Here is a 27216-nt window from a genome sequence, read left to right on the forward strand (position 1 = left end):
GTAGTCCCATTGTTTATTTTCTCCTTAGTTTCCATTGTCCTAGGAGCTGTATCGGTAAAAATATTGTTACGACATACATCTGAAATTTTGCTGCCTATGGTGTTTTTAAATTTTTATTTTATTATTTTTTAAGTTGATTTTAGAGCGAGAGAAAGAGAGAGAGAGAGAGAGAGAGAGAGAGAGAGAGAGAGAAACATTGATTGGTTGCCTTCCACATCACCCTCTTGAACGGTGATCAAACCTGAAACCCTTTGGTGCATGGGGGGACACTTTAATCAACTGAATAACCGGGCCAGGGCAACAAAACATTTTTCTTTTTTTTTAGATTGTGATTGTGTAGCTGTGAATGACCAAATGACTACGAGTAATGTTTGGTGCCTCTTCCTTGATTTGTGCTAAAACGTGAGAATCCAACTGTGACCTCTTGGTTCATAGGTCGATGCTCAACCACGGAGCCACGCTGGCCAGGCTGCTGTAGCTTTTAAGAATAAGCCTACATATGCCCTGGCTGGTGTGACTCAGTTGGTTGGGTGTAGTCCCGTTCACTGAAGGGTTGCTGTTTCAATTCCTGGTCATGGCACATGCCTGGGTTTCTGGCTAGATCCTCAGTAGGGGACATGCAGGAGGCAGCTGATCAATGATTCTCTCTCATTATTGATGTTTCTTTCTCTCCGTTTCTCATCCTCTCTGAAATCAATAAAAATATTTTTTTTTTCAAAATAGAGAAACAACCACAGTATAATGCCAGCGAAGTACTTTGGGAACTTAAAGAAAGCAAGGTACTGTAGGCTGGTTTATACTTTCATGGGAAGTATAAACCAAACTGGGCTTTTGAGAGCTGAGTAAGATTTGGGGGATGGAGAAGAATGGGAACCCTCTTCCAGTTTGTAGGATGGGTATAAACCTGGCTTTGGAGGAAGAGTCAGCCATGTTTAGTGGACCAAACCTAAAGGTTTTTGTTAGTTTGTTTGTTTTTCTGGAGGTGAGAGTTCACTAGAAGAGAGAAAGGAGGAGATAAAGAGGGCTTCCTTTTATTAGACCTTTAATGTTAAGTTAAAGACCTTGACCTTTAGCCCGAGCTGGCTTGGCTCAGTGGATAGAGTGTCGACCTGCAGACTGAAAGGTCCCAGGTTCAATTCAGGTCAAGGGCTCATGCCTAGTAGGGGGCTTGCAGGAGGCAGCCAATCAATGATTCTCTCTCATCATTGATGTTTCTATCTCTCTCTCCCTCTCCCTTCCTCTGAAATCAATAAAAATATATTTAAAAAAAGAAAAATAAACAACTTGACCTTTATCCTATATCTAAGCAAATGAGTTATTCAGCAGGAGAGAGGCATGATGACACTAATTCCAGGAATACCATTTTTATAGCAGTATGTATGAGTTTCTATTTATTTCCTGCCCTCTCCAAATTCTTCATTTTATATCCTTCTACCCACCGTTTCTTCTGTTTAACTCCATTGTCAAGGTAAACAGTCAGGTGGAATTGACAAATCTTCTATGTATTGACAGGATATGAGCATTTTTCTATGCTATGGCCAGTTACAGAAGAATTTAACATTGCTATCATTTCTTATTACTGATATCTATAGTTACTTCTAGCATCCCCTTGGTTGACTGGCTTTTTTTTATCCACGAGATTGGACATGCTTGTTTTAATTGTAATGTATGCTGCTACCATCTTCCTATTTTTGCCTGTAATCTATATATATAAAAGCCTAAATGACCAGTCAACTGGACAACTGGTAGCTATGATGCGCACTGACCACCAGGGGGCAAATGCTCAATGCAGGAGCTGCCCCCCCCCCCCCCCATGATTAGTTCACTCCCACAGTGGGAGAGCTGCTCAGCTGACCGATGGGCACCAGATGGGCATGAGCTGGGCTCATGGCTGGAGAGCACAGCTGCAGTGACGGGAGCCTCTCCCGTCTCCGCGGTAGTGCTACTGAGCCACGGCGTCAGCAGCAGTGGTGGCAGGCACAGCGGGGCCTGGATGAGCGGGAGCGGCTCGGTGCCCAGCCCTGGGCTCGGACTCCTCCCCGGCCACCTGCCACTTTACATACTACTACATCCCCTGAGGGGTCCTGGATTGCGAGAGGGTGCAGGCCAGGCTAAAGGACCCCACTGGTGCACAAATCCATGCACCAGGCCTCTAGTGTTATATAACATGTTTAGAACTTTGAAAAACAGAGGATAATTATTGTACTTAGTACCATAAGCATTTTAGGTAAGTTAGCAAAAAAGTAGATATAAATAATAAAATTCACCAAGGGCAGGTTTTATTTTGGGGAACTGATTAATACATTTTTTCTAGTAACCATATCTCTGTGGTCCTAGAAAATTAAAGGAGAAAACGTGATAATTGTTTATATGTTTGACCTCTTCTCTCCACAGAACATTTGTAAATGGCTCTTCTGTGTCCAGTGCTATACAGCTACACCATGGGGATAGGATATTATGGGGAAACAACCACTTCTTCAGGTATGACATTATTCATGGGTCTTAAAGAGGATTATTGAAGACTATACTCTGAAATAAAAGAATATATATTGAAAAGTGGACATAATTCCATAAACTTTATATATTTTAGTGTATAATATTTACTTATTTTCTATATGTGTATTTATATACTATATTCATGGTAGGGCAAAAGTAGGTTTACTGTTGTTCTTATGGAAAATATTATAATAATTAATAAATAATAATACAAGAATAAACTTTCGTGTACTCACAACTGTAAACCTACTTTTGCCCCACCTGTATATATGTTTGCTTGTAGCCCAAGAAACATATGAACCATACACTCAGGAAAAATGGTTTACTTACACATTTTTTCCTTTTTATTTCTCAGTAGAAGATGATTATTTTGCCATCTGCTATAAAAATTAATTTTTTTCTGACATGCTTATCTTTGTTGTTTTCTTAAAATTTTATAAATAGGGATTGTATTACTTTTAGCTGCAATTAGCAGCAAACTTGACTGTAGTGACTTAAATAGTTTATTTCTTTGACAAAACAAGAAGTCCAAAGGAAAATGGCTGTTGGCATTGGCTAAGCCCCTCAAAAATGTCATGGCAGAAGTCTTGTCATTGTCCTGACATTTCTCATGGTCTAAAGATGGCCACACCATTCTAGAAGTCTTCTCCAAGTTCCCAGCAACCTTCCACTTAGGTCTCATTTGCTGGAATTTGCTTCTTGGCTGAGAGGGAGGCTGGCTGTGCACACATTGTTTCTCATACAAAATTGGTGTTGTGTTGGCAAGGAAAAGCAGCTGGATATTGTATAAAATTAAAACCCAGTCTGTTTCTCTTCCTGTAATTGGTCACTGTGCTTCAGATATCAAACTGACTTTTCTTATAATTCGTGAAGATCCTTTACTTGTAGGCCAGATGATATTTTGATTATTGAAGAAAGGGTAGAGGGGTACAAAATGTGTGGAAATATTATTTTTTTCTTATCAAACTAAATCAAGTATAAATTTCTTGGCTTAGTATTCAAAGCCTTCATACTTTGGTTAAGTTGATCTTTTCAGAGTTATTCCTCACAACTAATACTATACAAATTTGATGTATCCCTATGTTGTTTCATTCATAACTTCTCCTAGCTTGTAATAGTTATGTGGCATTGTATCATACTCTCTGTTGTAATTATTTGCATGTACATGTGTGTTTTCTTTCTACTACTCGAATATAAACTGAGTATAGTAATCACCTTATATTTACATGGTATCCCCTTGGCCTCTAACAAATGCCAGTATTGAATGAATGAAATGAATGTGTATATCTTTATTTTAAAAGTGATCTTTTTTCCCCTAGATTGAATTTGCCTAAAAAGAAAAAGAAAGTAGATCGAGAGGACGAAGAACAAGATACCTCCATGAAGAATGATACCAGTTCTGAGCAGCTGGATGTAGACGGAGACTCCTCCAGCGAGGTATCCAGTGAAATCAACTTCAACTATGAATATGCACAGATGGAGGTTACCATGAAGGCTCTGGCTAATAATGGTGAGCAGATCTGTTGTGCATTTTAGAATTGAATTAATTTTTTTAGATTGAATGTTTTTAGATTGAATTAATTTTTTTATTTAAGTAGAGTTGGTATATGATCTAATATTGGTTATATTATTTTCAGGTGTACAACATGGTGATTCAACATTTTTATACTTTACAGTGTGAACATCCCCTAATTCTAGTCACCACATAAACTTACCACAATATTATTGACTATATTCCCCTTCCTCTTTTCAACCGCCCCCCCACCCCTTTTCTGGTAACTACCTCTTTGGTCTCAGTTTCTTTTAAAGTTGGTGGAGAGTTAAAAATGTTTATAACTTAGATGCTTTAAATGTTAACAACAAAAAGGAATTCTTTAGTTGTTCTCCTTATGCTATCCTTTTCATGTCTTTGGTTTTAATGTATTACATTTATAAAAACTTGATTCTTTCTGCCTTGATCTAGAAAGCACTGCAAACTATGTCCTCATTGATAGAATTTTTCAGGTTTGAAGCTTGATTATCACTGGCTCATTATTGTAGTGGATTTCTGGCGCATTAAACAGTCTCTTAGGTTACGTGTAGAACTAGTAGACCTGCTTCTTCTGTATGGAAGGTAGTTTGGCATAGATCTGACAGAGCAGAAGATAAGTAATTGAGAGCAAGGAAGCTAAGTTTATTCCAGACTCTCTTTAAAAATCTTATTTTTATTAGGATGACAAACAACAACCCTATATAATAAAAGCCTAATATGGAAATTGTCCCCTTGGGCGGTCGTTCGACTGGGAGTTCGACTGGGAGACCAGGAGTTCGATGTGCGCTGACCACCAGGGGGCAGCACGGAACATGCTGGGCGTTGGCAATGTGCTGCTATCTCTTGCCGGCTACCTGGGGGCAGGGGTGATAGGGACGGAGGTGCGGTGAGAATGTGGGGTGTCCACCAAGCTCACTCTCACTCCCCCTGCTACCCTTCCCCTGGGATGCCAGGGCTCACGCACGGGGGAAGCCCCCATGCTCAGGAGCTGGGTGCCCGCGAGGAGCCTGCCCTGCCCCCGTGCGGCCTCTTCCTGGTGAGCTGGGCCACAGCTGGCCAGTCTGCAGGGGCCGGTCAGGCTCTCTGTGGGTTCGTGCAGGAGCTGGTCTGCTAGGCCGGCCGGGAGAGAGCACGCTGCCCGCCCAGCTTTCATGCAGCACCATTGGGTGGCCCAGAGGCCCACGCTGCACCCCGGGTCGTGGCGTCCGGCTGAGCTCACCACATCTTTGCATGGCAACTTGGGCGCTGTGACTCAGGTGGAAGGGGGCATGCAGGAGCCTGGGGGCTCAGGTGCTGCCCAGGGCCCAGAGGTCAGCTGGGACCTGCCCTTCCATGACAGATGCTCATGCTTCGATTGCAAGGCCTAGGGACTGCACCCGTGCGTGAATTTCATGCACTGGTCCTTTGGTATAGAATAATACTTGAAATAGATTGTGTTGTATAGTTTATCTTTTATTCATTATTTACCTTTTAAAAAATCATGTCTAGATCCAATGCAGTCAATATTGAACAGCGTAGAAAAACAGCATGAAGAAGAAAAACGATCCGCATTAGAGCGCCAGAGACTTATGTATGAGCATGAATTGGAGCAGCTACGAAGAAGGCTGTCTCCGGAGAAACAAAACTGTCGCAGCTCGGACAGGTTTTCTTTCCAGTCCCCCAGCGCTCAGCAACGATTGAGACAGTGGGCCGAAGAGAGGTAGGTGGTGCCTTGGGCCTTTATTATATGCATAACATATGCTTATCACCTTTAACCCACCTAGGTTAAGATACAAAGTGGAAACATATAGAAAATACTTTAGAAAGAATCATATTAAAAGAGAGTGGCACAGCTAAGTACCACTTGGCATTTTTTTTTTTTAAAAAGGAAATTGTCCATTTATATTGTCTTATTTAAAGCTGCCCATGTTTGGTGCTGCCCTGTTTTTAGTTTGTATGGCTTTTGGATGTGGATAAACAAGTATTTGTGTTTAGCAGTTACACTCTATTATTGTATTATACTTTAGGTTCTGGAGCTTGGGTAGATGCTTTTTAAAAAAAGGAAAAAAAAAGAAAGGTGGTTATCTGGACTGATTAGCTCAGGTAGGTAAAGCATGGTGCTAATGAGACTCAGATTGCAAGTTTGATCTCTATGCTGGCTAATTAGCATTGCACTAAAATGTCTTATTCGTGGTTACAGACAGTACTTAACTAACCTCTTGCTATTCAGAGTTTGGTCTGCAGACATGCAGCATCTCTGTCACCTGGAGATTGATAGAAATAGGACATTTTAGGCCCCTCCCCAGACCTACTGAGTCAACATCTTCAGTTTATCAAGACCCTCAGTTGATTTGTATACAGTCAAGTTTTGGAAGTATTCTAGGGCCTGTGTGTTACACCAGCGAGAGCCAATGCTTATAACATAGCCCAGATACAAGCGCATGCATGGGTCGGTGTCAGTGATGTATTCCCTGTGTGCGAAAGACCGTTGTAAAGCTTGGTTGGCAGTTTGGCATTAACATGTCATGTACTGTATAATATTCTCATGTGCTGCTTGATGGTTATCTCTCCCTCCCCCTATTTTTTTTTTTTTTTAAAGAGAAGCAACACTGAATAACAGCCTGATGAGGCTAAGGGAACAAATTGTTAAAGCCAATCTGTTGGTGAGAGAAGCTAATTACATTGCAGAAGAACTGGATAAAAGAACAGAGTATAAAGTAACCCTACAGATTCTAGCCTCCAGCCTCGATGCCAACAGGAAGGTGAGGTGGCCATTAATGGAAAAATAGATATTGTTGAATAAAGCTGCTTTATATTTCACTAGTGTTTATTTAAACACCAGTGGGTTTGGCCTCATCCCTATCTATACCCCCACATCCAGATCTTTTTACACTTGTCCTCCTCTGTTTTTTGTTTTAGTAGTTATTGATTTCAGAGAGATGAAGGGAGTGGGAGAGAATCATTGATTGCTGCCTCCTGCATGTGTCAAACTGGTGTCCTCCTGGTTCATGGGTCAGCACTCAACCACTGAGCCACACTGGCAGGGCGAGAATTATCTTTTAATATTCTATGTGTAGTTTGAAAGATTTTACTCACTTAGAACTTTATTTTGCTTGTTGGTATTTGTAGGACAAACCATGGGTGCAGTTGGAATTCACAGATGAAAAATATTAGAGGAAAGGCAATCATGGTGAAAGGTACAGGGCTCAGTTTCTTCTTGAAGACTAAGAAGAGCAAGGTTGTTTGTGTCGAAAAAAACTGAACTGGGGCTATTTTTTTCCCCATTAAGCATGACTGCAGCCCTTTTCTGTGTATCCTGGCCTGGGCTCTGTTGAAAGGAGCAACCCGCCTAGGGCACAGGTCAACACCTAGAAGTGACTCTCCTGGACACCTGATATAGTGTGTTTATGCCTTTTTATTTTTTTTTACTGGTAGAGATGATGCACATTGCTGGGGGTGAACAGCCATCTATATATATCAAAGCCTAAGTGACCAAATGACTGACTGACTGGTTGACCGGTCGCTATGACGTGCACTGACCAAGAGGGGCAGATGCTCAACGCACAGGATTAGGCTCCCTCCTGTGTGGATCAGGCCTCTGGGGATCGGGCCTGCGGGCATCGGCCCTGCAGGGATTGGGCTCCCTCCTCTCTGGATTGGGCCTGCAGGGATCAGGCCCAGACCAGCTATCCGACATCCCCTGAGGGGTCCCAGATTTCGAGAGGGCGCAGGCCAGGCTGAGGGACCCCATCAGTGCACGAATCTGTGCACTGGGCCTCTAGTTATTAATAAACGGCTACTAATCCCCTCTATTATTGATTTAATTGATTAGCATTTTCAGATTTCAGCTAGAAAGAGGAGTTGAACAAGGAAGTATTTCTTAAGGAGATAGTCTCCTTAACTCAGGCTGGGTCTTGCATGTTTTTATCCAACAAACTTTTTTTTTTTGTACTTGAAAATTCTTATTTCACTTAATGTCCTGTCCATGCTGTGATGCTGTTTTTTCTGGTCCTTACTTCTGGCTTTGTACCCACCTGTATCTGGCAATTTTTGGTAAGGGACAGAGATTTCTTCTTTTTCTTTTTCCAGTCCCTGTTGTAGTTATTTGCAGCAGGACCACGTCATGATGCATATTGCTCATTGCCATTTAGTCCCAGTTCTGGTATTATCCCCCTGAAGAGCTACTGCCCACAAATCACCAGTGAGACTTTTGTATTTATTCCCTACCCAGCTGAATATAAGGTGAAAGGGCCTTTACTGTAGGTGAGAGAATGGTGATTTTTGACCTTCAGAATTCTAAAATCTTTGTTTCATTATGTAACTTCTCTTGTTTTTATTATTTTTATTTTTGAAATGATTATAGGCAAGATGTTATGCACCATTGGTGTATTTCATAATTTTCCAAAGTTCTAAGTAGACATAGCAGGCAGTTGATAAATTTATCCAATAACTCTAAATTTGATTAGATAATTGATATTAGATAAATTGTTATCTCTGGGAGAGATGAACAGGGGCATTTTGTTTCTACTTTGTTGTTTTAAAAAGTTTAAATATTTTTCTACATTAAAAACATTGTTTTTATAAGCTGGAAAAAATTTTAATGAAATGCTTTCTTTTTTTGAGATGAAATTCACATTACAAAATTAACCACTTTAAAGTGAACGATTCTGTGGCATTTAGTACATTCACAATGCTGTGCAACTAGCATCTCTGTCTTGTTCTATACTGTTTTAATTTTAAATTTAAACTCTGTATATTTAGAAATTGGTATAATTTATTGCCTTCAAATGGGTAAATAGGTACTCTTGTAAACATTTTGTATGTTGTATGACATTAAGATGCTACCCATTCAGAAAAATTTAAACTTTTGGAAAGTGAAAGATACTTTCTTAACCACCCGTCCCAGAAAACCTTCCCCTGCCATTCAATATTTATGACTCTCTTTCTACCCACTGATATTCTGTGGTCATATGATGGCCCAAATAAAACATTTTTTACTTCCCATTACACATGTTCTTGTCTTTTGTGTTTTAAATTTACATTTATATCTGACTGCAATATTTTAATTTTGGTTGCACTTGGATATAAAGGCATTATATTAAGCTTTGAGATTTCTGGGAAGTTTTGCAATGAATAGAATAACGAATGAGAGCTGTTTCAGTTTTGGTTGATGACACTTGACTGATAGGTATAGAATATTTAGGGTGGACTTCCATGATAGATATCTTTGTGTTTCACTTAGTCACTCTCCCTGTCTTTGCAGCGAGGCTCTCTTCTTAGTGAACCTGCAATCCAGGTAAGAAGAAAAGGAAAAGGAAAGCAGACTTGGTCCTTGGAAAAATTGGACAACAGGTTGTTGGATATGAGAGACCTTTACCAGGAGTGGAAGGAGTGTGAAGAAGATACCCCAGTAAGTTATTTGAGAAAACTTACTTAGCTCGTACTCATAGAAGGAACTAAGCATCTCGGAATGAGCCTACCCATTTTCGGGGAAAATTGTTCATTTTTCTAAAATAGTAAGCCTATTTCTAGGATATTTATTTTAATCCTCTAACTTGTTTAGCTAACCGAAAATGTTAATAACCCATTGTTCTGGCATCTTCTTTTGTTCTCTTCCTCATTTTGTATCCTCTGGATTTCTGATAGAATTTTCTATAGTCCAAACTCATTTCTGCAGGTGTTAACATGTTTCTGTCTCCCAGACTGCACTGTGAATTTATTTAGGACAGAGACCATGCTCTTCTCATTTCTCAACACTTTAACCCTGTAGGTAATATACCTACAATATTTGTTTTGTTAATTGAACATCAGTGATATCTTAACATTCATACTATTAGGAACATATTTTGAAGGTGTCTTGACCTTAAGTAGGTGCCATAGATATGGACTCTGGTACCCTCCCCTCAAGTTGCCGGTTTTCTCATTTAGACCAGCTCTATACTGTACATATTTAAAATAGAAAAATGTGTTGTGCATATTTTTACATATTTTCAACACTCCTGTGTTCGCATAGAGTTGTTTTAATTCCTTAGCTTCTTGTTTTTCAAAAGTTTTCAGTTTTCCAAATTGTCATCAATAAAAATGAATTTTTACTTTATATGACACTAGAGGCCCAATGCACAAAATTCATGCAAGAGTAGGCCTTCCTTCCCCTGGCTTCCAGCACCAGCTTCCCTCTGGCACCCGGGACCCAGGCTTCCCTCCGACACCTGGGACCTGGGCTTCCCTCTCTCCAGCCGCCGGCAGGCACCTGGGACCCGGGTTTCCCTGCAGCCACCGGCAGGCAACCGGGACCAGGCTTCCCTCCTAGCCCTGGCTTTGTCTGGAAGGTCATCCTGTCTAATTAGCATATTATGCTTTTATTATTATAGATGTTTTTCTTAAAATATATTTTTATTTTCTTGTGTATTCCTTTCCTATTTCACCATAGAAATAAAACAACATTAATAGTAAATACAAAAGGACCCATCACACCACTCTCCTATAAGGGGTCACCTCTCATTAGTAGCAACATATCTCATATTTTTGTAGGAACAAGTGGAATAGATATGAATGAAAAATGAAGAGTTCTCTTATACATTTTACTTCTTTTTCTAGTCAGTGTATGTCTTCTATGTTTTCATGGCAAGATTTCCAGGTAAAGGAGGAGGAATGATAAAAGTAATGACATAGTCACGGGGATGTTAAGTACAGCACAGGGAATATAGTTAATAATACTGAAATAACTATGTATGGTGTCAGATGGGTACTACACTAAATGGAGTGATCACTTCATAAGGTACATAATCGCTGTGCTATATACCCAAAACTAATATAGTATGTCAACTGTAATTAAAAAATAAATTCTTAAAATTTAAAAAAAGAAAGAAAAGTAATGGCATTATGGGGATTGCTCTCTCATGGGTGAAGAATGCTGACCATTTATTCTAAAATAGGAATGGGGTGGGGAGAGAGAGAGAGTGAGCACAATACAGTGCTATACTTCAGCTGAGTTTAATGACTTTATTAGAGTGCATCAAAAGTGATGGGTTGAATTCATTTTATTTTAGTCCATTTTCTTAAGTTGTATGTTCTGAATCTTCCTTCATTTTGAAGGTAATACGGTCTTACTTCAAGCGTGCCGATCCATTCTATGATGAGCAGGAAAATCACAGTCTCATTGGGGTGGCAAATGTCTTCCTTGAGTCCCTCTTCTATGATGTGAAGTTACAATATGCTGTTCCAATTGTCAACCAGAAAGGAGAGGTTAGTGTCCTATGAATGCCTTTATCCTTCAGAGAATGGTTCATTTAACAGTAGAGTATTGATAATATATAGTTACCATTTTTCATCAATAATAACAAGCAATAGTTATATGTGTTATTAACACCTGTGTTTTATACTGCCTTATGGTGATTATTCCAAGTGCTTTGGGGGAAAGGAACTGTTAGAACCTAGGCTTCTAAATTCTCATATATCAGGAACCTAGCCACTTGACTCTAAAGCAGAAGAAAGAACAAACTCTGGAAAAAGGACCTGCTTTTCCCTCATTGTTGCAGGTGGCAGGTCGGCTGCATGTCGAGGTGATGCGGATCAGTGGCGACATTGCGGAAAGGATTGCCGGAGGAGATGACGCTGCAGATACCTCCTTTGATAAGGAGACCCATGAGAACAAACTCACATGCATGGTAAGTCCCAGTTTCATTTACAAGTAGGAGAAGTGTGATGGATTTTGAGGATTTTAGGTAGATGATAAATATTGCGTTCTTTTTCAAATTTTGAAAATAGCTATCCCTAAATAAATCTTTAGTATTTAGTATTTTTTCATATACTAGAGGCCTGGTGTATGAAATTCGTGCACGACTAGGGTCCCTAGGCCTGGCAAGCAATCAGTTTGATTGGGGCCTTCTGGCTGCTGGCTGAGGCCTTCCTTCCCTGGCTGCCAGCTGCCGACCAGGGCCTTCCTTCATTCTGTGCTGCCCCCTGGTGGTCAGTGCATGTCATAGAGAGCAATCGGACTCCCGGTCTCCCAGTTAAACTCCTGAGGGAACAATTTGCATATTAGTCATACACACACACACACACACACACACACACACACATACATACTAGGGGCCCAGTGCACGAATTCGTGCACCTTGAAAGGAACTGTGGGCCGCGAGGCTGCACTGGCACAGGAGTGGATCTCGGCCCATCCTCCATGCCCCTGCATGGCCCCCAGTCCCCTGTCTGCCGACAGCCCCGCTCCTGCCACCGCCGTTCCCACACACTGACGGCGCCATTCCCCTCGCACCCACTGATGGTGCAGAGTGATTGGGGCTGATGCCAGCAGCAGATATGAGCGGGGCCGGTGCCATCAGTGGGTGGGAGTGGCAGTTGCTGCCCCAATTGCCCCTTGGGAGCAGGGGTAGGTGGAGAAGCTCTCAGGGGCTATCAGGGCCAGCAGCTGCCACTTGCACCTGCTGCTGGTGCCGAGTGATCGGGACCAGCGCCGGGCACTGGCAGCAGGTGCAAGCGGCGGCTTCGGCGCTAGCTGCGGGTGCGAGCGGGGCTGGCACCAGCAGCAGGTGCGAGCACTAGGTGGGACTGCAGTGTGTGGGAACAAAGAATGTTCAGTAACCACCAGAGGCTCGCCCAGATAACAGCGACCAGCGCCCCACCTTGGTCTGGTGCCCCTGCTCACCTGCTCCACCATCCTGCCTCGGCCAACACCCGCCATGTTCCGCACACACCCGCTGGTGGTCAGCACATGTCATAGCGACCAGTTGTTTGGTTATTCAGTTGTTCTGGTTGTTCCACCATTTGGTCTATTTGCATATTAGCCTTTTATTATATAGGATAGATTTTGATGTCCTTGTTAGCCAGGTACTTACACTACCTTCTGCTGTGAAGCTTTGGAGAGGTTACCTCTTTCCTCTGGGCTATTTCACTCCAAATTGATATGGATTTGTGTTTATTGGAACTTTTTTATAGAGAAGCTCAGTTTTTTCACACAACTCAGGCCTCTTGATTCCTGCTGATGATAGAACTGTATTCCAGCCACACTCTTGTTCCTATGCTCCTGCCATAAGTCACTCTTCACCCTGTTTTTCTATGATTTTTTTCTTCCTCTTCCCCCACGTGCCTTTGTCATGCCCTAATTGCAAGCCCTTTTCTTCCTGCTCTTCCCATGCATGCCATTCATGGGCTATGTGTGGAGTGTTATCTGTCAGACATTGTGCCAGGCACTGCAAATATAAAGATGAACAAGACAGGATTCCAACTCTCAAGGAGCACTCTGTGTGGTTCGTGCATATGTGTAAGGGGGTCACACAGTGAACAGAAGACTCCAATGTTGTGTAACCCTGGTGCTCTGAGAGAGGTAGGCCAGACATTCTGGGACACAGAGGAAAGGTAATTGATTCGGATATTAAGGTCTGAGGAAAATTTCTGGAAAAATGAGATTCCAGGTGAACTTGAAGGAGAGTGTGTTATGTACAACTCTTACTCCAGAGGGAGCTATGGCATTTTCATGGGGAATTGCTCGGTAGATTTTAGGTAGGTTATCACATTCCTGTCATCACAGTCAGCAGAGGTAGTGCCACCTCTGTCACTCATGACAGTGGAAAAAAAACCCCCTCATACATTTCCAAATCCACTCCAGTGGGCTCCTGCCATTGCTTAAGAATCACAGAGAAACCAGTTAAAAAGGTTTTTGAGGAAGAGAAATTAGCAAGGGGAATTGAAACAGTGTACAAGACCATTCAAATGTGAAGTAGAAGAAGCCTGACCTGAACTCTTACTTCATAATCCATCCTATGTCCAGTCCTGGGTCTCAGCGCATGTTTCTAGGATGGAAGTTGACATTGAAAGTAGGCATTAGCTGCAAGGCATGGGAAAGCTAAGGCTGTTAAAGTTGGGCTACTTTCTGTATGTCTTTGCATATATTAAGAAGGCCTCATATGTTTTAAGACTATTGCTTCAGGATTAGCAGGGGATTCTTAATTCCCTAAAAGATTACTCTTTATTGTATTGTACTTGTTTTGCTAGCATGTCCTTTAAGGTTATAGGATTATCAAAGATGGAGACATAGGGTTGATGACTCCATATGGCCCATTTTAAAGGTGATGGACCAGTAAATGCAGCTGTGTGAAAGATCAACTGTGTGAGTTTACTATTAGTAAAGTAACACAAAAGATACTATCTCATTTGGAAAATTTATCTTTATCACTGTTAAGAAGTAGTATGTTTTGGGTAACAAGCTTTTTAAGAAAATAAAGTTTAAAAATCTGAAGATTTTTTTTTATTGGAAGATATCAAACATAAAAGTAGTGAGAAAGGTGTTATTGATCCCCTTTCATCCTCCTTGGACAATTATCAACTCGTGGTCAGTCTTCTTCCATTCAAACACCTAAGCCACTTCTGCACTGACTCCTTCCCTTGGATTATTTTGAAGCAATTCCAGACATCATATTACATCCTTATAATAAAAGCCTAATATGCAAATTTATCAAACAGCGGAATGACCAGTCACTATGATGCGCAATGACCACCAGGGGGCAGACACTCAACGCAGGAGCTGCCCCCAGCCTGAAGGCCCCAACCAGTTGCCCAACAGATCGGCCCTGATTGGCAGCCAGGCCTAGGGACCCTACCCATGCACAAATTTTATGCAACGGGCCTCAAGTCTATAAATAGTTTAGTATCTCCAAAAGAAGAGTAATTGCCCTAGCCAGTTTGGTTCAGTAGATAGAGCATCGGCCCATGGACTAAAAGGTCCCAGGTTCCATTCCAGTCAAGGGCACGTACCTCGGTCGAAGGCTCGATCCCTGGCCCTGGTTGGGGACATGTGGGAGCAACCAATCGATGTGTCTGTCTCACATTGATGTTTCTCTCTCTGTGTCTCTCCCTCTAGCTTCCACTCTCTCTAAAAATCAATGGAAAAATATCCTCAAGGGAGGATTAACAACAACAAAAAAGAGTACTTAAAAAGATCAAATAAAACTAAAATATCATAATAAAAAATGAATGCTTTCTTAAATATCATGAACTGTCCAGTCAGTTTTTTTGATTGTCTTAGTTGACATGTCTCTGAAGGCTGTCTTAATCTTTAGGCTCAATCACTTGTGGGTGTTGTTCTCTGTTTCTCTTTGTCTCTCATTCTCTCTTATCCTACAATTTATTTTAGAAATGGGCTATTATATTTTCTCATAGTCTGCATCTTACTGATTGGTATTATTTAACATGTTATGCTGTATTTTTCATTAATTGCTAGGTAGATATACAAGCAATGTATGGGGGAAGAGGAGTAGAGAGGATACTTTATTATTTTTCCTTCAGAAGGCACATTATGTCTGCTTCTCTTCCAGCGTGGTTAGCAATCATCGGTGTTCATTACCTAGACATTTCATTAGGCATTAGAAAAGAATGATGCTATAATTCTATTTTTCCTTCAGTTATTAGCTGAATACTTCTATAGAGAGAATCTTTCTATTATCAACTATTTTCTCTTCAGAGATACAGTTTGTATAGAAGAGGCGTGGTAAATGTTCCAGTCTCTCCCATTATTTACTGATTTTCAAAATAATGAATTGGTTTTCCTACCAATATCCAAAAGCAGCCAAGGAGATTTCTTTTTGGTTTTAGTTTTAATATCATTATGAACTCTTAGATTTAAATATATTTGATGTGTTTCAATCCATTGTATTTATTGCCTATATTAAAGTTCAGATTATCCCATCTTTGGCCTGTGGGGGCTCTTCAGTTAGTTCTTGAGTCCTTTGACACAACCTTAACCCTCATAAACTCTACTAGCTTTCTTGCATTCAGATACGACGAATATTCTGGTCTCATTCTGTACATTCCCTGTCCTAGATCTGGAATCAGTCATTTCTCCAGGGAACCTGATTCCTTTTAATGGAAAGTGGTTTTTAGAGACCATATTCTGAGCATATAATAGCCTTTTGTATAAAAGGAGGAAGACAAATAAACTGTGTGATAGCAAACAAAATATTATTAGAAAAAACAAACCAAACCAGTCTGGGGACACTTGAATTGCATGAGTGAAGAGTTTCGCCAGCCATAAAAGAAGTCTGGGTTTATTTTTCTGGGGTGAAATAAAGTTTGTACATATTAACATATTGATATTTTCAATTACATTAGATACAATTAGTGTATTTTAAAATTCCAAACCACATCAATGTCTTCTGACATTCCTGGGCTCTAGTATCTTGAGCAATGGTGAGTGGATTGAAGTCTGTGTTATCCTGACACCTGGTGGTGATTTTTGGTTTCTGTAGGCAAAAACTAAAACCGAAAAAGAAACCCAAACCTATGTTCTAAATATTCCTCATTCTGTTATATCCTGTTATTCTTCATTCCTGGCAGTCTCATTCCCGAGAAGTTGCCTATAGGGAACAGTTCAGTATATAAAGCCTTGTGTTTGCTTATTTATTTCAACCCCAAAACTGAGATTGATGTCTAAAAAAAAAGGCTTTCAGGTGGAATTCCATCACAAGGAGGTACCTATTGAACATCTATCCACTCAAAGCCTTTTCATTCATTTCACTTAATTGGTAATGGTCATTCCTCACACTGGTATCATTAGCTAGCTATCCTGTTACACCTAGGAGAAAAACTAAGCCTAAGGAAACTAAAATGTAATTTTAAAAGTAATTTTTTCAAAAACAGAAGCTAATAAGTGGCAGAGATTTTTATTTGGATCTATATACTCCAGAATCTTATAATCTTCCCAAATACCACATTGCCTCATCTTAAAGAATATAATAACCACTTTTAACACTTAATAAAAAAGTGATAGTTTTTTTAAATTTAAGAAAAAAGTAATTGCTGAATACAGCTCGCCGTATTTGGTTCGGAGGAATAAAATGTGTTAGTCAATTCATCTTTCATAGCCTGTCAGGGAGTTACCATCTAGATTTGTAAACTCTTGTTGTTGTCACAGGAAACAATGGATAATAGCAGGAGTTTCCATTCATTGCTTAGCCATTATGGACCTGGTATAGAAGAAAATAAAATCATCTGCTTTGTGAGATTTTCTGTGGCATTATTAAGACTTCCTCAAGTGCTAAGACTATTATATTTGTGTTTGATGAACTACATCATATATTCAAATCTACTTTTGTTAAATTTATTTGCTGGGGATAGAGTACAACCTACAACATGGAAGGAAGAGACCAGTTGAAGAGTAAATAAATGCTCAGTCATATGAAAGTTGGCCTAATGGGTTATAAAATCAGAATTTAGTTTCACTTAATTAATTTTAGGGTTTAGTTTCCCTCATAGTTGGAGGAGTTTTAGAATATTACAACTTAATACAAAAACTTCAGCTTAAAAAATCAATTTGATGCTACCTGTCAAAAGAAATATTTAGAAACTTGGCTGCTTTAAAATCTGTTATGGACATTTCTTTAATCTCCACCGTTCACCCCTCCAGATCTCTAAAGTATACATTCCTGAGGCTTTTAAAGTTTCCTCCAAAATGCTCTAGTCACATGTAGTAGTCTACTTGAGAACTTTATTAAAAAGAAACAAACTTTAAAGTATCAAGTAAATGGTTTTTTGCTTATTGGCACGTACATGTTCTTCATCATTCTTAACAATTCTGTGTTCTTATGATGTACAGTATTCACTAACCAAATTTGTATCATGGAATGGTGTTGATATTTGAGAGCTTTCTTCTTCTGAGTTGATTATTGTTATTATAGGGTGATTATGATGATGTTATAAGAAATTAGAATTTAAATGTTTTTCATTAGTCTATAAATGCTTTAAGACATCCACCTTTATAGTCAAAGTTATTGCCGTTGTTACCCTTGTCAACCTCTTGCTAAATATGACTAGGGCAGAAGTACAGTCCAGAGTGAATGGGATTTGGTCAACATAAACCAACAGTTAGTGACAGTCAGGACTGGAGTCGATATCTCTAAGTATTTCTTGGAACTCTTTGAGATAAAAACTAACAGAACCTTCCTTTTCCTTCAGGTTAAAATACTCCAAGCCACTGGGTTGCCACAGCATCTGTCCCACTTTGTATTCTGCAAATACAACTTCTGGGATCAACAGGATCCAGTAATGGTCGCACCGGAAGTGGACACCTCATCCTCTTCTGTCAGCAAGCAGCCTCAGTGCATGGTTGTCTTTGATCATTGCAAAGTAAGTATGTCTTCCAGCCTTGGTCAGCATTTAATTACTCAGGCAGACACAAAACAAGAAAATGAACCTTATTTAGTTGAATAATTTGGTACTGATATGTGTCTTGGATCAGAGTTTCTTAGGATTGTGCTGTATTAAAAATCGGAAGTGTTATCAGTACATTACGCACCTTAAACTTACACAATGTTATATGTCACTTATATCTCAGTAAAGCTGGGAGAAAAAACAAAACTAAACCAAAGTGTCAATGCAGTTAACTCCTCCATAATCAAAAGTTAACTTTTGTGTGAATACATACACACATTAACACTCTCACATATGTGTGTACGTGTGTGCTCTTCTCCAAAAGGAATCCAGGTTTTATATTAAATTAATAGGGGCCCGATGCACGAAATTCGTGCAAGGGTAGGCCCTCGCAGTCACGGCCACTTCGGCTGCTACCTTGCAGCCCTCGCTGCCTCGGCTGCCTCTCGGCCCTTGCGGCCCCAGCTGCCTCGTGGCTCCAGCTGCCTTGCAGCCCTGCAGCCCTGCCCACTGGTCATTCTGGAAGGTCGTCCGGATGGTCACTCCGCTGTTCAGTCGATTTGCATATTATGCTTTTATTATTATAGATTGGAGAAATTGTCACCTAAAAAAGTTAAGACACCAGTGTTTTAGAGAAAGTGAAGACAGAAAAGAGACAAGAACTAACTTTATTGAGTACCCAGTGCTCTGCTAGGCACTAATGTTATTCTCTCATTTGACCTTTACCACAGTTATATTTGATGAGGGTGCTTTTTTTCAGCAGAAGAAACCAGTTCAGAGAGACCAGTTTGCCCATGGGTGGTAACCAGCAGAGCTGGGAATGTCAGATCTTAGATACCTTTTATCTATTGTGGCACAGTTGACCTATCTCATTTTTTTCAAGAGAGAAGTCTCTAATTTTTTAAAATACAGAAATACCTTTAGTGTATTAAAGATCAAGAGAGAGTGAAAGAGATGGAGATTCTATCACTTTTACAAATAAACTGTTTTAGAGCTTCATTCTAACTATTGCAAAATGCTGTCTTAAATCTATGTTGCAAAGATGGACAGGGTGGGAGAATTTTTAAAAATTTAGGTGATATTTTTTTGTACTGATGATCATTTTTTCTTTTCTCTCCTATTATTGGAGATAGCTTCCTAAAAACTGGGAAAAATATTCTTTTATATCAAGACATCATAGATCATTGTTATAATTCTTTTCTTGTTATATTATAATTCTTAATATAATTGTTTATACTTTTTAAAATGGCTCCCAAAGTATTGCTAACAAAACAGAATACAATGCTGGTCTTTCACAATAGATTTTCAAGGTGAAACATTTTTTAAAAATTAGAGGTAGCATTATTTTTAAAGTCAAGAACCTTAGACCATGTGAGAATTCATTCTGGATGTAATATGACAGCAGTTCTGTTCTATAACTAAAACAGTCTTTTCTATTTCTCTTCTTCATGAAGCATATGATGCTAGGTACCAGTTATCATAAGGTAACCAGAAAGTGTTTCCTCTTCTGTGATTTTTTTTTAGGAGTTTTCTGTTAACATCACTGAAGACTTTCTTGAGCACCTTTCAGAAGGAGCACTGGCAATTGAAATATATGGCCATAAGATGACCGATTCACCGAAAAACCCAGCCCTGTGGGATTTGGGGATTATTCAAGCAAAAACACGTAGTCTTCGGGACAGGTGAATTTTGGAGATCCATCTGATTACAAATTGCTAGAGATTAATACTGCCGTTTATAAAGGTTGTCCTTTCCTGGGCATCATCACTAGTAATAGATGGTGGTGTTTCCAGGGCATTAATAGCACAGTTAAACTTCTCTAGAGGATGAACTTTGAAGTGTGATAGAAGAAAGCTAAATATATGGGTAGTTAAGAATACAGAGTGAAATAAATTTTTGGAGAATAGATAGCTTATTATGAATTACTTCTAATTAATCAACTGTAGAGAAAAGGGATCAAGATATGCTCTAGAATTCAAGTTTGCTTATTTTTCTTTAGCTCAAAGTTCTTTTCAGGTGGCATCGGTGATGGGAGGAGGTAGGCACATTTGTTTACCAGGATTTTAAAAGAAGAGTTTAAAAAAAGAAGAAGTTAAAAGGAAATGAGGGAAAGAGCACATATATTTGTACTTTTCATCTATTTTTTAAATGAAAACCAGATTTTCTTTTTTTTAGTTAGAAAGTTTTAGCAAATTTTAAATTAGACATTGAGAGATTTTTCTTGATTCTCTTTTCTTATGTGAGCAAAGATACTTGTCAAATTCCTAAAGCATATATTTATCTACTTATGAAAAGATAATCACTGTACTTGCTCCTGTCCCACTGGTTACAATGTTTAGATTTTTAAATAATCACTGAAATAGATTTGTAGTTTTCATACCTTTTTATTTTTAAAATATTTTTTTTATTGATTTCAGAGAGGAAGGGAGTGGGAGAGAGATAGAAATATCAATGATGAGAGAATCATTGATTGGCTCCCTTCTGCAACGCCCCCTACTAGGTATCAAGTCAAAAACTGGGCATGTGCCCTGACAGGGAATTGAACTGTGACATCCTGGTTGATAGGTTGATGCTTAACCACGGAGCCACACCAGCTGGGCATCATACCTTTTTAAACAAAATAAAAGAGCCATTTCTAGTTCTGGTGTTCCACATGTTCAGATAAACTCCTCTAGTAATGAACTATGGAAATGGCTCCTGCAAGTATAGTCTTAGTTCTGATACTATTTGTTTAACTCTGCCTTCAATTATATTTGCTAATATGTACTTGCATATTGCTCGTTGAGCTACAGATCATTCTATTTCACTATTTTGTTTGGAGGTCATTGTTATTGTTAATTCTCATGTAGGAGCCTAAGCTGCCTGTATTGAAATAGAAATGAATGATTTTCCAAGAACTTCAACTATTTCCTAGATGGAGTGAAGTCACCAGGAAAATGGAATTCTGGGTTCAAATCTTGGAACAGAACGAGAATGGTGAATACTGCCCTGTAGAAGTAATTTCTGCAAAGGACGTGCCTACAGGAGGAATCTTCCAACTCCGGCAGGTAACAGAATTATAAATGTTATTCTGAATGTTCACATTAAAGACTTTGGTACCATAAAGCTTCCTATTGGATTTCTTTGACAGAAATGTCAGTGATAATGAAAGCTAGATTGGCCAACTCCATTTCTTATGTTAAAATCATCTCCTACTTCATGTGTATTTTCTTTCATTTTAAAAAATGCTTCTATTTATAATATTTTAAAACCAGCTTCTGTTAGATTTAAGTAATAAAGAGATAAGCTTTAAAGAACAACTTAGCATTGAATTGTACAAAATAAAACATATCAAGCAACATTAGAATATTTATAGAAACAAGGAGAAACAGTGTGATGTGGTGGGAAGAACAAACCTCCAGAGTCTAACCTGTTAGGGTCTTCCATGAGTAAATCCAGTGACCTCTCAGAACCTTTAATCAGGTGCAGAGTGGAGGTGGTGATAATACCAACTTTGTAGGGTTGGTGTGAAGATTAAAGATATTGTATATGAAACACAGTGCTTGGCACATGGGAGGTGGGAAGTAATTTTTTCTCCTGACACCAACCAATTCTCGGCAGACATTAGTGGGTGTCCTACTATTCAATTCAGTTTGGACCTTACCTGCCAGAGTTAGCTCAGACTCCACAGGTTTCAGGGCGTAGACTTAATCACAAAAGTGCCCTTGCTTCTGATTCCCGTGCCAAGTATCGGGTTCCCAGGTTACCCATACTTCTGTTTGACTTGGTTGCAGTCAGGGGCTCCCATAACACTCCTCCAAGGGTTTGATAATTTGCTAGAATGACTCACAAAACTTGGGAAAGCCTATTACATACTGCTACCAGTTTATTATAAGGATACAATGCAGGAACGGCCAAATGGAAGAGATGCATGGGTCAGGTATGGGATGAGGAATGAGGAACTTCATGTCCTCTCTGTGTACACCACTCTCCCAGCACCTGGATTTGTTCATCAACCAGGAAGCTCTCTGAACACCATCTTTTGTAAGTTTTTATGGATGTTCCATTATGTAGGAATGGTTGATGACACCATTTGGCCATTGGCCATAATCTCCAGCCCCACTCTCCTCTCTCTCTGAGGGGTGAGGCTGAAAGTTCCAACTTCTAATCAAGGCTTGGTCTTTCTGATGACCAAATTATCTGGGGGCCTGCCAAGAGTCGCCAGATTAAAAGTCACTTTATTAAAAGATGTGCCTATAACCTTTATCATTCCGGATAGTCCAAGAGTTTTAGGAGCTGTCTGCCAGGAATGAAGGACAAAGATCAAATATCTTTTTATGATACCACAGGAGGAGTTAAATAAATGCCACTAGGCAGATATGAATACCTGCCAGGAATCAATTCAGCAGGGCAATATGTGGGAACCATCACTTGCCCCCAGGCAGATTGTAATCTGGAAAGTGTCTATTCTGCTAACTAAAGATGAGAGAGAATATCTTAATAGAATTTACATAGTGGATTTGGAAATACTCCTTTTTTTGCCATGTTTTATATTAATTCAACATTTAGTAGAATATTGCATCCTATGATAGTTTCCATACTTTAGAACAATAGTCAAATATTAGAATGAATGTTACTCTAGTAAATGAATGTTTAAATCATTCACAGCAAAATATGAGAAAAGGTTAAAGGAAAAAGAAAGTTTGCTTAAATATTTAAGTTTCTAAATGTTTTAATAGAAGAAAGATGAAAAGCATTTATTCTCTAACCCCAGCAAATGAATTTTAGCAAATTCTTCATGCATATAAGGTCAAGGAACTGAAAGCAGAAGGAAATTAGTTTAAATTATAGCATGAGATATAGACATAAAATAGGGTTCTTAAGGGTGTGAAGAACATCTTTTTCTGAACATCTGTTAAATCTATATATATCCTTGTTAGCTGCCTTAGAAATTCATCTCCTGGAAGGCAAGACCAGATAATTTTCTGTGGTTTAATGTAAATTGAATACTTAAGTATTTGTCATACTTCTGACAACCTATATTTTAAGTGTTTAAAGGTAGGTTGGGTTTATCAGGAAAGACTCTTTTTGAAGGATGTGCATCCTGACCGGGATGCTGGAAGTATCGTGCAAAGGCTGGAGATTTTTTCATATGTAAAGGACAGGAATAAAAAGTGAAGATACAGCCCTAACTGGTTTGGCTCAGTGGATAGAGCGTCCGCCTGTGGACTGAAAGGTCCCAGGTTCGATTCTGGTCAAGGGCATGTACCTTGGTTGTGGGCACATCCCCAGTGGGGGGTGTGCAGGAGGCAGCTGATCGATGTTTCTCTCGCATTGATGTTTCTAACTCTCTATCCCTCTCCCTTCCTCTCTGTAAAAAATCAATAAAAATATTAAAAAAAGAGTAAAGATACAGGGGTTGGAATAAAGTAGAAAGTAACATGGGGAGAGCTGGAAAGCAGTGACAGAAGAGGTTGTAGCTAATTCATAGAGGGTGTTGATGGTAGGCTCATTGAATTTAATATATTTCAAAATTGGAACCTACTGTTCTTGAACAGGCAAATGGCAGGGAAAACTGGTTAGGTTAACATATGAAATTGCTGTATTATAGTAAAAAAAAAAGGTTAAATATCAGCAGTTACAAGAAGTTCAGTTGAAAAACAGAAAGAAATTCAGTCAAACTGTTTAAGTATACTGATCAAAGCTCTTCCTGTGGAACATTGAGCCATTCCTGGATCTTTTTCCTCCTTTTCTTCCCTCTCCTTATCTGAATCCTCCCAAAAGTATATGTACTTTACCTTTCACATTTGGGCACACATTTAAAATAGATCACTTTCTGTCTTAGGCAAAGTAAATAATTGACTAAACTATTTTAGACAATTAAAATGTTTTCTGAGGTATTCTTTCCACAAAATACCTGATGCATAGTCCTTGTTAAATATGAAATCACAAGACATCTGTGACCCATCTTTTCAAATCAATCATTGCCTTAGTTGACTTTACTGATAACGCAGTGCTCTTGGGAATTAAAATCTGTTGGAAGAGGGGAAGAGTAACTGACTTGAAATTGTATATTCAAAATCCATTTTTAAGTTATATTTTTAATTCTGTAATTTATAAACCAACTTTGAAGTCAGTAATTTGGGAATGCTGAGACTTTAAAGAAATCTATTGTTTTATTGTAAATATACAGGGTCACACATATTCTGAAAAAATGTGCCTAAGAAGGGATATTCTCTGATCAATTCTTTATTTTGCAGCTTGGTTAAACTTGTTTTATTTGAGGATTAGACCAGTGAATCCAGGATAGTATTAATCATTCTTATTTTTATTTTGCTTATTACTTAAAGCAGATCTATTACATAGGGTGGGTTTGGCAATCTGTTCTTTATTATATTTTTATTTTTAAATATATTTTTATGGATTTCAGAGAGGACGGGAAAAGGAGAGAGAAACAGAAACATCAATGGTGAGAATCATTGAGAGGTTGCCTCCTGCATGCCCCCTATTGGGGATTGAGCCTGCAACTGGGCACGTTCCCAGACCAGGAATCAAACTGTGACCTCCTGGTTCATAGGTCGATGCTCAACCACTGAGCCACACTGGCCAATCTGCTCTTTTCTAAAAAGTCTAGGTAACATCTGTCACTATACTCTTTAACTTAAAATATCATGTATATTTTTCTACAGCTATATTTTAATGACAACATTTTATTATATATAGTAAAGTTTTAAGCAGTTACCAATATTTTGCATTTAATTTTATAACTAGTTTTTTGTTATTCTTAACATTGCTTTCTGATTCTTTAAATGCATACATCATTATTTACTTAGAAGATATTCCCAGAAAGTTGAATTGCTGGGTCAAGGAAAACGTAACTTTTTTATTCAAATTGCTTTGCAGAAAGCTTTACCAATTTATATTCCCACAAATAGTGTATGTAATTTAATTACTTTGGGCAATATTGGAAATTGCCTTTTTAAAAGATAATTGTCAGCTTAGTAAGTGAAATAAGTATGTATCGCGCTAATTTTAATTTGTATTTATTTGATCATTAGTAAGTTGAACATTTTTTATTGTCTAGCTCAGTGGTTCTCAACCTTCCTAATGCCACGACCTTTTAACACAGTTCCTCATGTTGTGGTGACCCCCAATTTCATTGTTACAAATTGAACATAATTAAAGCATAGTGATTAATCACAAAAACAATATGTAATTATATATGTGTTTTCTGATGGTCTTAGGCGACCCCTGTGAAAGGGTTGTTCGACCCCCAAAGGGGTCGCGACCCACAGGTTGAGAACCGCTGGTCTAGCGTTTCTTTTGTTAGAATGTTTTCTTTTAACGTTTCTTGTTAAAAATGTGTAAACCACATATTTGTTCTGTGACTTTCTATTTGCTTAAAAGCTAATTTTTCATGATTAGCTTTTCAGTTGATAGTTTGCTATTTCACATTTAAAATATGAGGATAGTATCTCCAAATTAAATGCTTTTCCTAACATCAGCCTGTAGAGGTCTCTGTAAACCAAATTTTTACAAATCAAACCAATTTCAAGAAACTCTTAAAATTGTGATACAGGGGCAGTCCCGGCGAGTACAAGTGGAAGTGAAGACTGTGCAGGAGTCTGGGACGTTACCACTGATGGAAGAAAGTATATTGTCCGTTGGCATTGGGTGTGTGAAAGTTAGAGCACTCAGATCCCCGAAGACGCATGAGACCTTCCATGTGAGTTACTCTGCCTATTATGTTCTTGTAGAAAGACTCATTAGGTGAGAGTATCTGGGAACCTGTCAGAAACTGCCTTCCACGAAAAATTCTTTCAGTATTCCTTTTGTTTTCCTTTGCTTTTTTTTTTTTTTTTAACCTGGTATTTCACTGTACTGGACTGTTGGTTTTGCCCTGGTATGTGTCAAGCTGAGGGTTAATCAAACATCTCAGCCTCCAGAAAGTCCTCAGTGCCTACTCCTGATTAACCTCCTCCATCACCACCCTCTGCAGAAACCCCCCACTGGCTTGTAAAGACTGTCTGCTAGCAGGTGTTTGATTTCCCCTGGGGAGTGGGACTATAAACCCAGCAGGGGAAGTATTGTACTGGTTCCTGAAAAAGGTCAAATGTATGTTCTTCACTTTCCCATAAGAAGCTCAAGGGTTTACTCCAATTTTCTGAAAACTATCAAACCAAGAGTGAGGGTAAGCATGGGCGGGAGAAGAAGCAGTATATTATTCATTAAATTAGAAAATATGAAGTCTGGGGAAAGATTCAGGTTGTTTAGCATTGCCTGATGCTTGGATAACTGTTTCAGTTCTGCATAATGTATTTTTTTCTTTCAGGATGAAGAGGAAGACATGGATAGCTACCAGGTAATGAAGTACCTGTTAGTCTCATCATATAAGCTTGATTAAAGTACCCATTCCTGAGTCTTGCTATACTGTTACTTAATAATAACACAATTAATTCTGATTCAAATATTGCTTTTCCTCAGATTAATACAGTAGGGAAGAATGAGTGTGTCATAGACTGTAAAGCCATAGCCTGTACAGTCTGTTTAGGTTGGGAATCATTTGTGATCTTTATCCTTTTCCAAACCTGGAGCTCTCCACCCAGGTTTCCTACAGATCTATTTCTGCAGATTCTCTACCTTATTTTTTCTGTCCTTGAGTGGACTCACCCACCCCTTTCTCGATAAGAGCTGTCATACTGCTCTTCAGTCAAGCCATGCTCCTAGATATTTGCCTTATTTTAAGCCAGGTATTTCTTCTCCCACTTCATGCAGTTATACGGGTTTGGTTTTGTATCTCCTCCTGCCCCTCCCCTTTTTCTAATCTGTAAAATTCTGTTTATGTCTGTTAAGTTTTATCTTGTTAGTCTTGTTAGGACTCTCAGAGCTTTTTGGATCCTGATTATGTCATCCAGTGTAGTCACTCTCCTGGTTTTGCATCATTCTAATTTGATAAAAATGTCTGCCTTCCTATATAAGTCACTGATAAAAACATTGTATCAGAGAGGGTTAAATCCAAAGTCCTATGGCACAGCAATAGAGACTTCTTTGAAGCTGACATTATTTCATCAATC

General features: G+C 39.1%; 1 protein-coding gene across 3 annotated transcripts in view; it reads left to right on the top strand.

Annotated features, from left to right (window-relative positions):
• KIF13B (kinesin family member 13B) overlaps positions 1 to 27216 on the top strand; it is a 166472-nt gene that overhangs the window by 84177 nt on the left and 55079 nt on the right. For 2 of the 3 annotated variants that reach the window (XM_023755815.1, XM_023755823.1), the window contains exons 14-25: positions 2395 to 2481; positions 3816 to 4006; positions 5516 to 5726; positions 6606 to 6768; positions 9270 to 9416; positions 11102 to 11251; positions 11545 to 11673; positions 17969 to 18139; positions 19688 to 19845; positions 21078 to 21210; positions 25722 to 25868; positions 26475 to 26504. In XM_023755815.1, the coding sequence (XP_023611583.1) occupies positions 2395 to 2481; positions 3816 to 4006; positions 5516 to 5726; positions 6606 to 6768; positions 9270 to 9416; positions 11102 to 11251; positions 11545 to 11673; positions 17969 to 18139; positions 19688 to 19845; positions 21078 to 21210; positions 25722 to 25868; positions 26475 to 26504 (1717 nt within the window). The remainder of the gene's footprint in view (positions 1 to 2394; positions 2482 to 3815; positions 4007 to 5515; positions 5727 to 6605; positions 6769 to 9269; positions 9417 to 11101; positions 11252 to 11544; positions 11674 to 17968; positions 18140 to 19687; positions 19846 to 21077; positions 21211 to 25721; positions 25869 to 26474; positions 26505 to 27216) is intronic. The other variant, XM_023755820.1, reaches the window with a different exon arrangement.

This window comes from Myotis lucifugus, unplaced genomic scaffold (assembly GCF_000147115.1).
Source record: "Myotis lucifugus unplaced genomic scaffold, Myoluc2.0 scaffold_1, whole genome shotgun sequence".
Lineage (NCBI taxonomy): Eukaryota > Metazoa > Chordata > Mammalia > Chiroptera > Vespertilionidae > Myotis > Myotis lucifugus.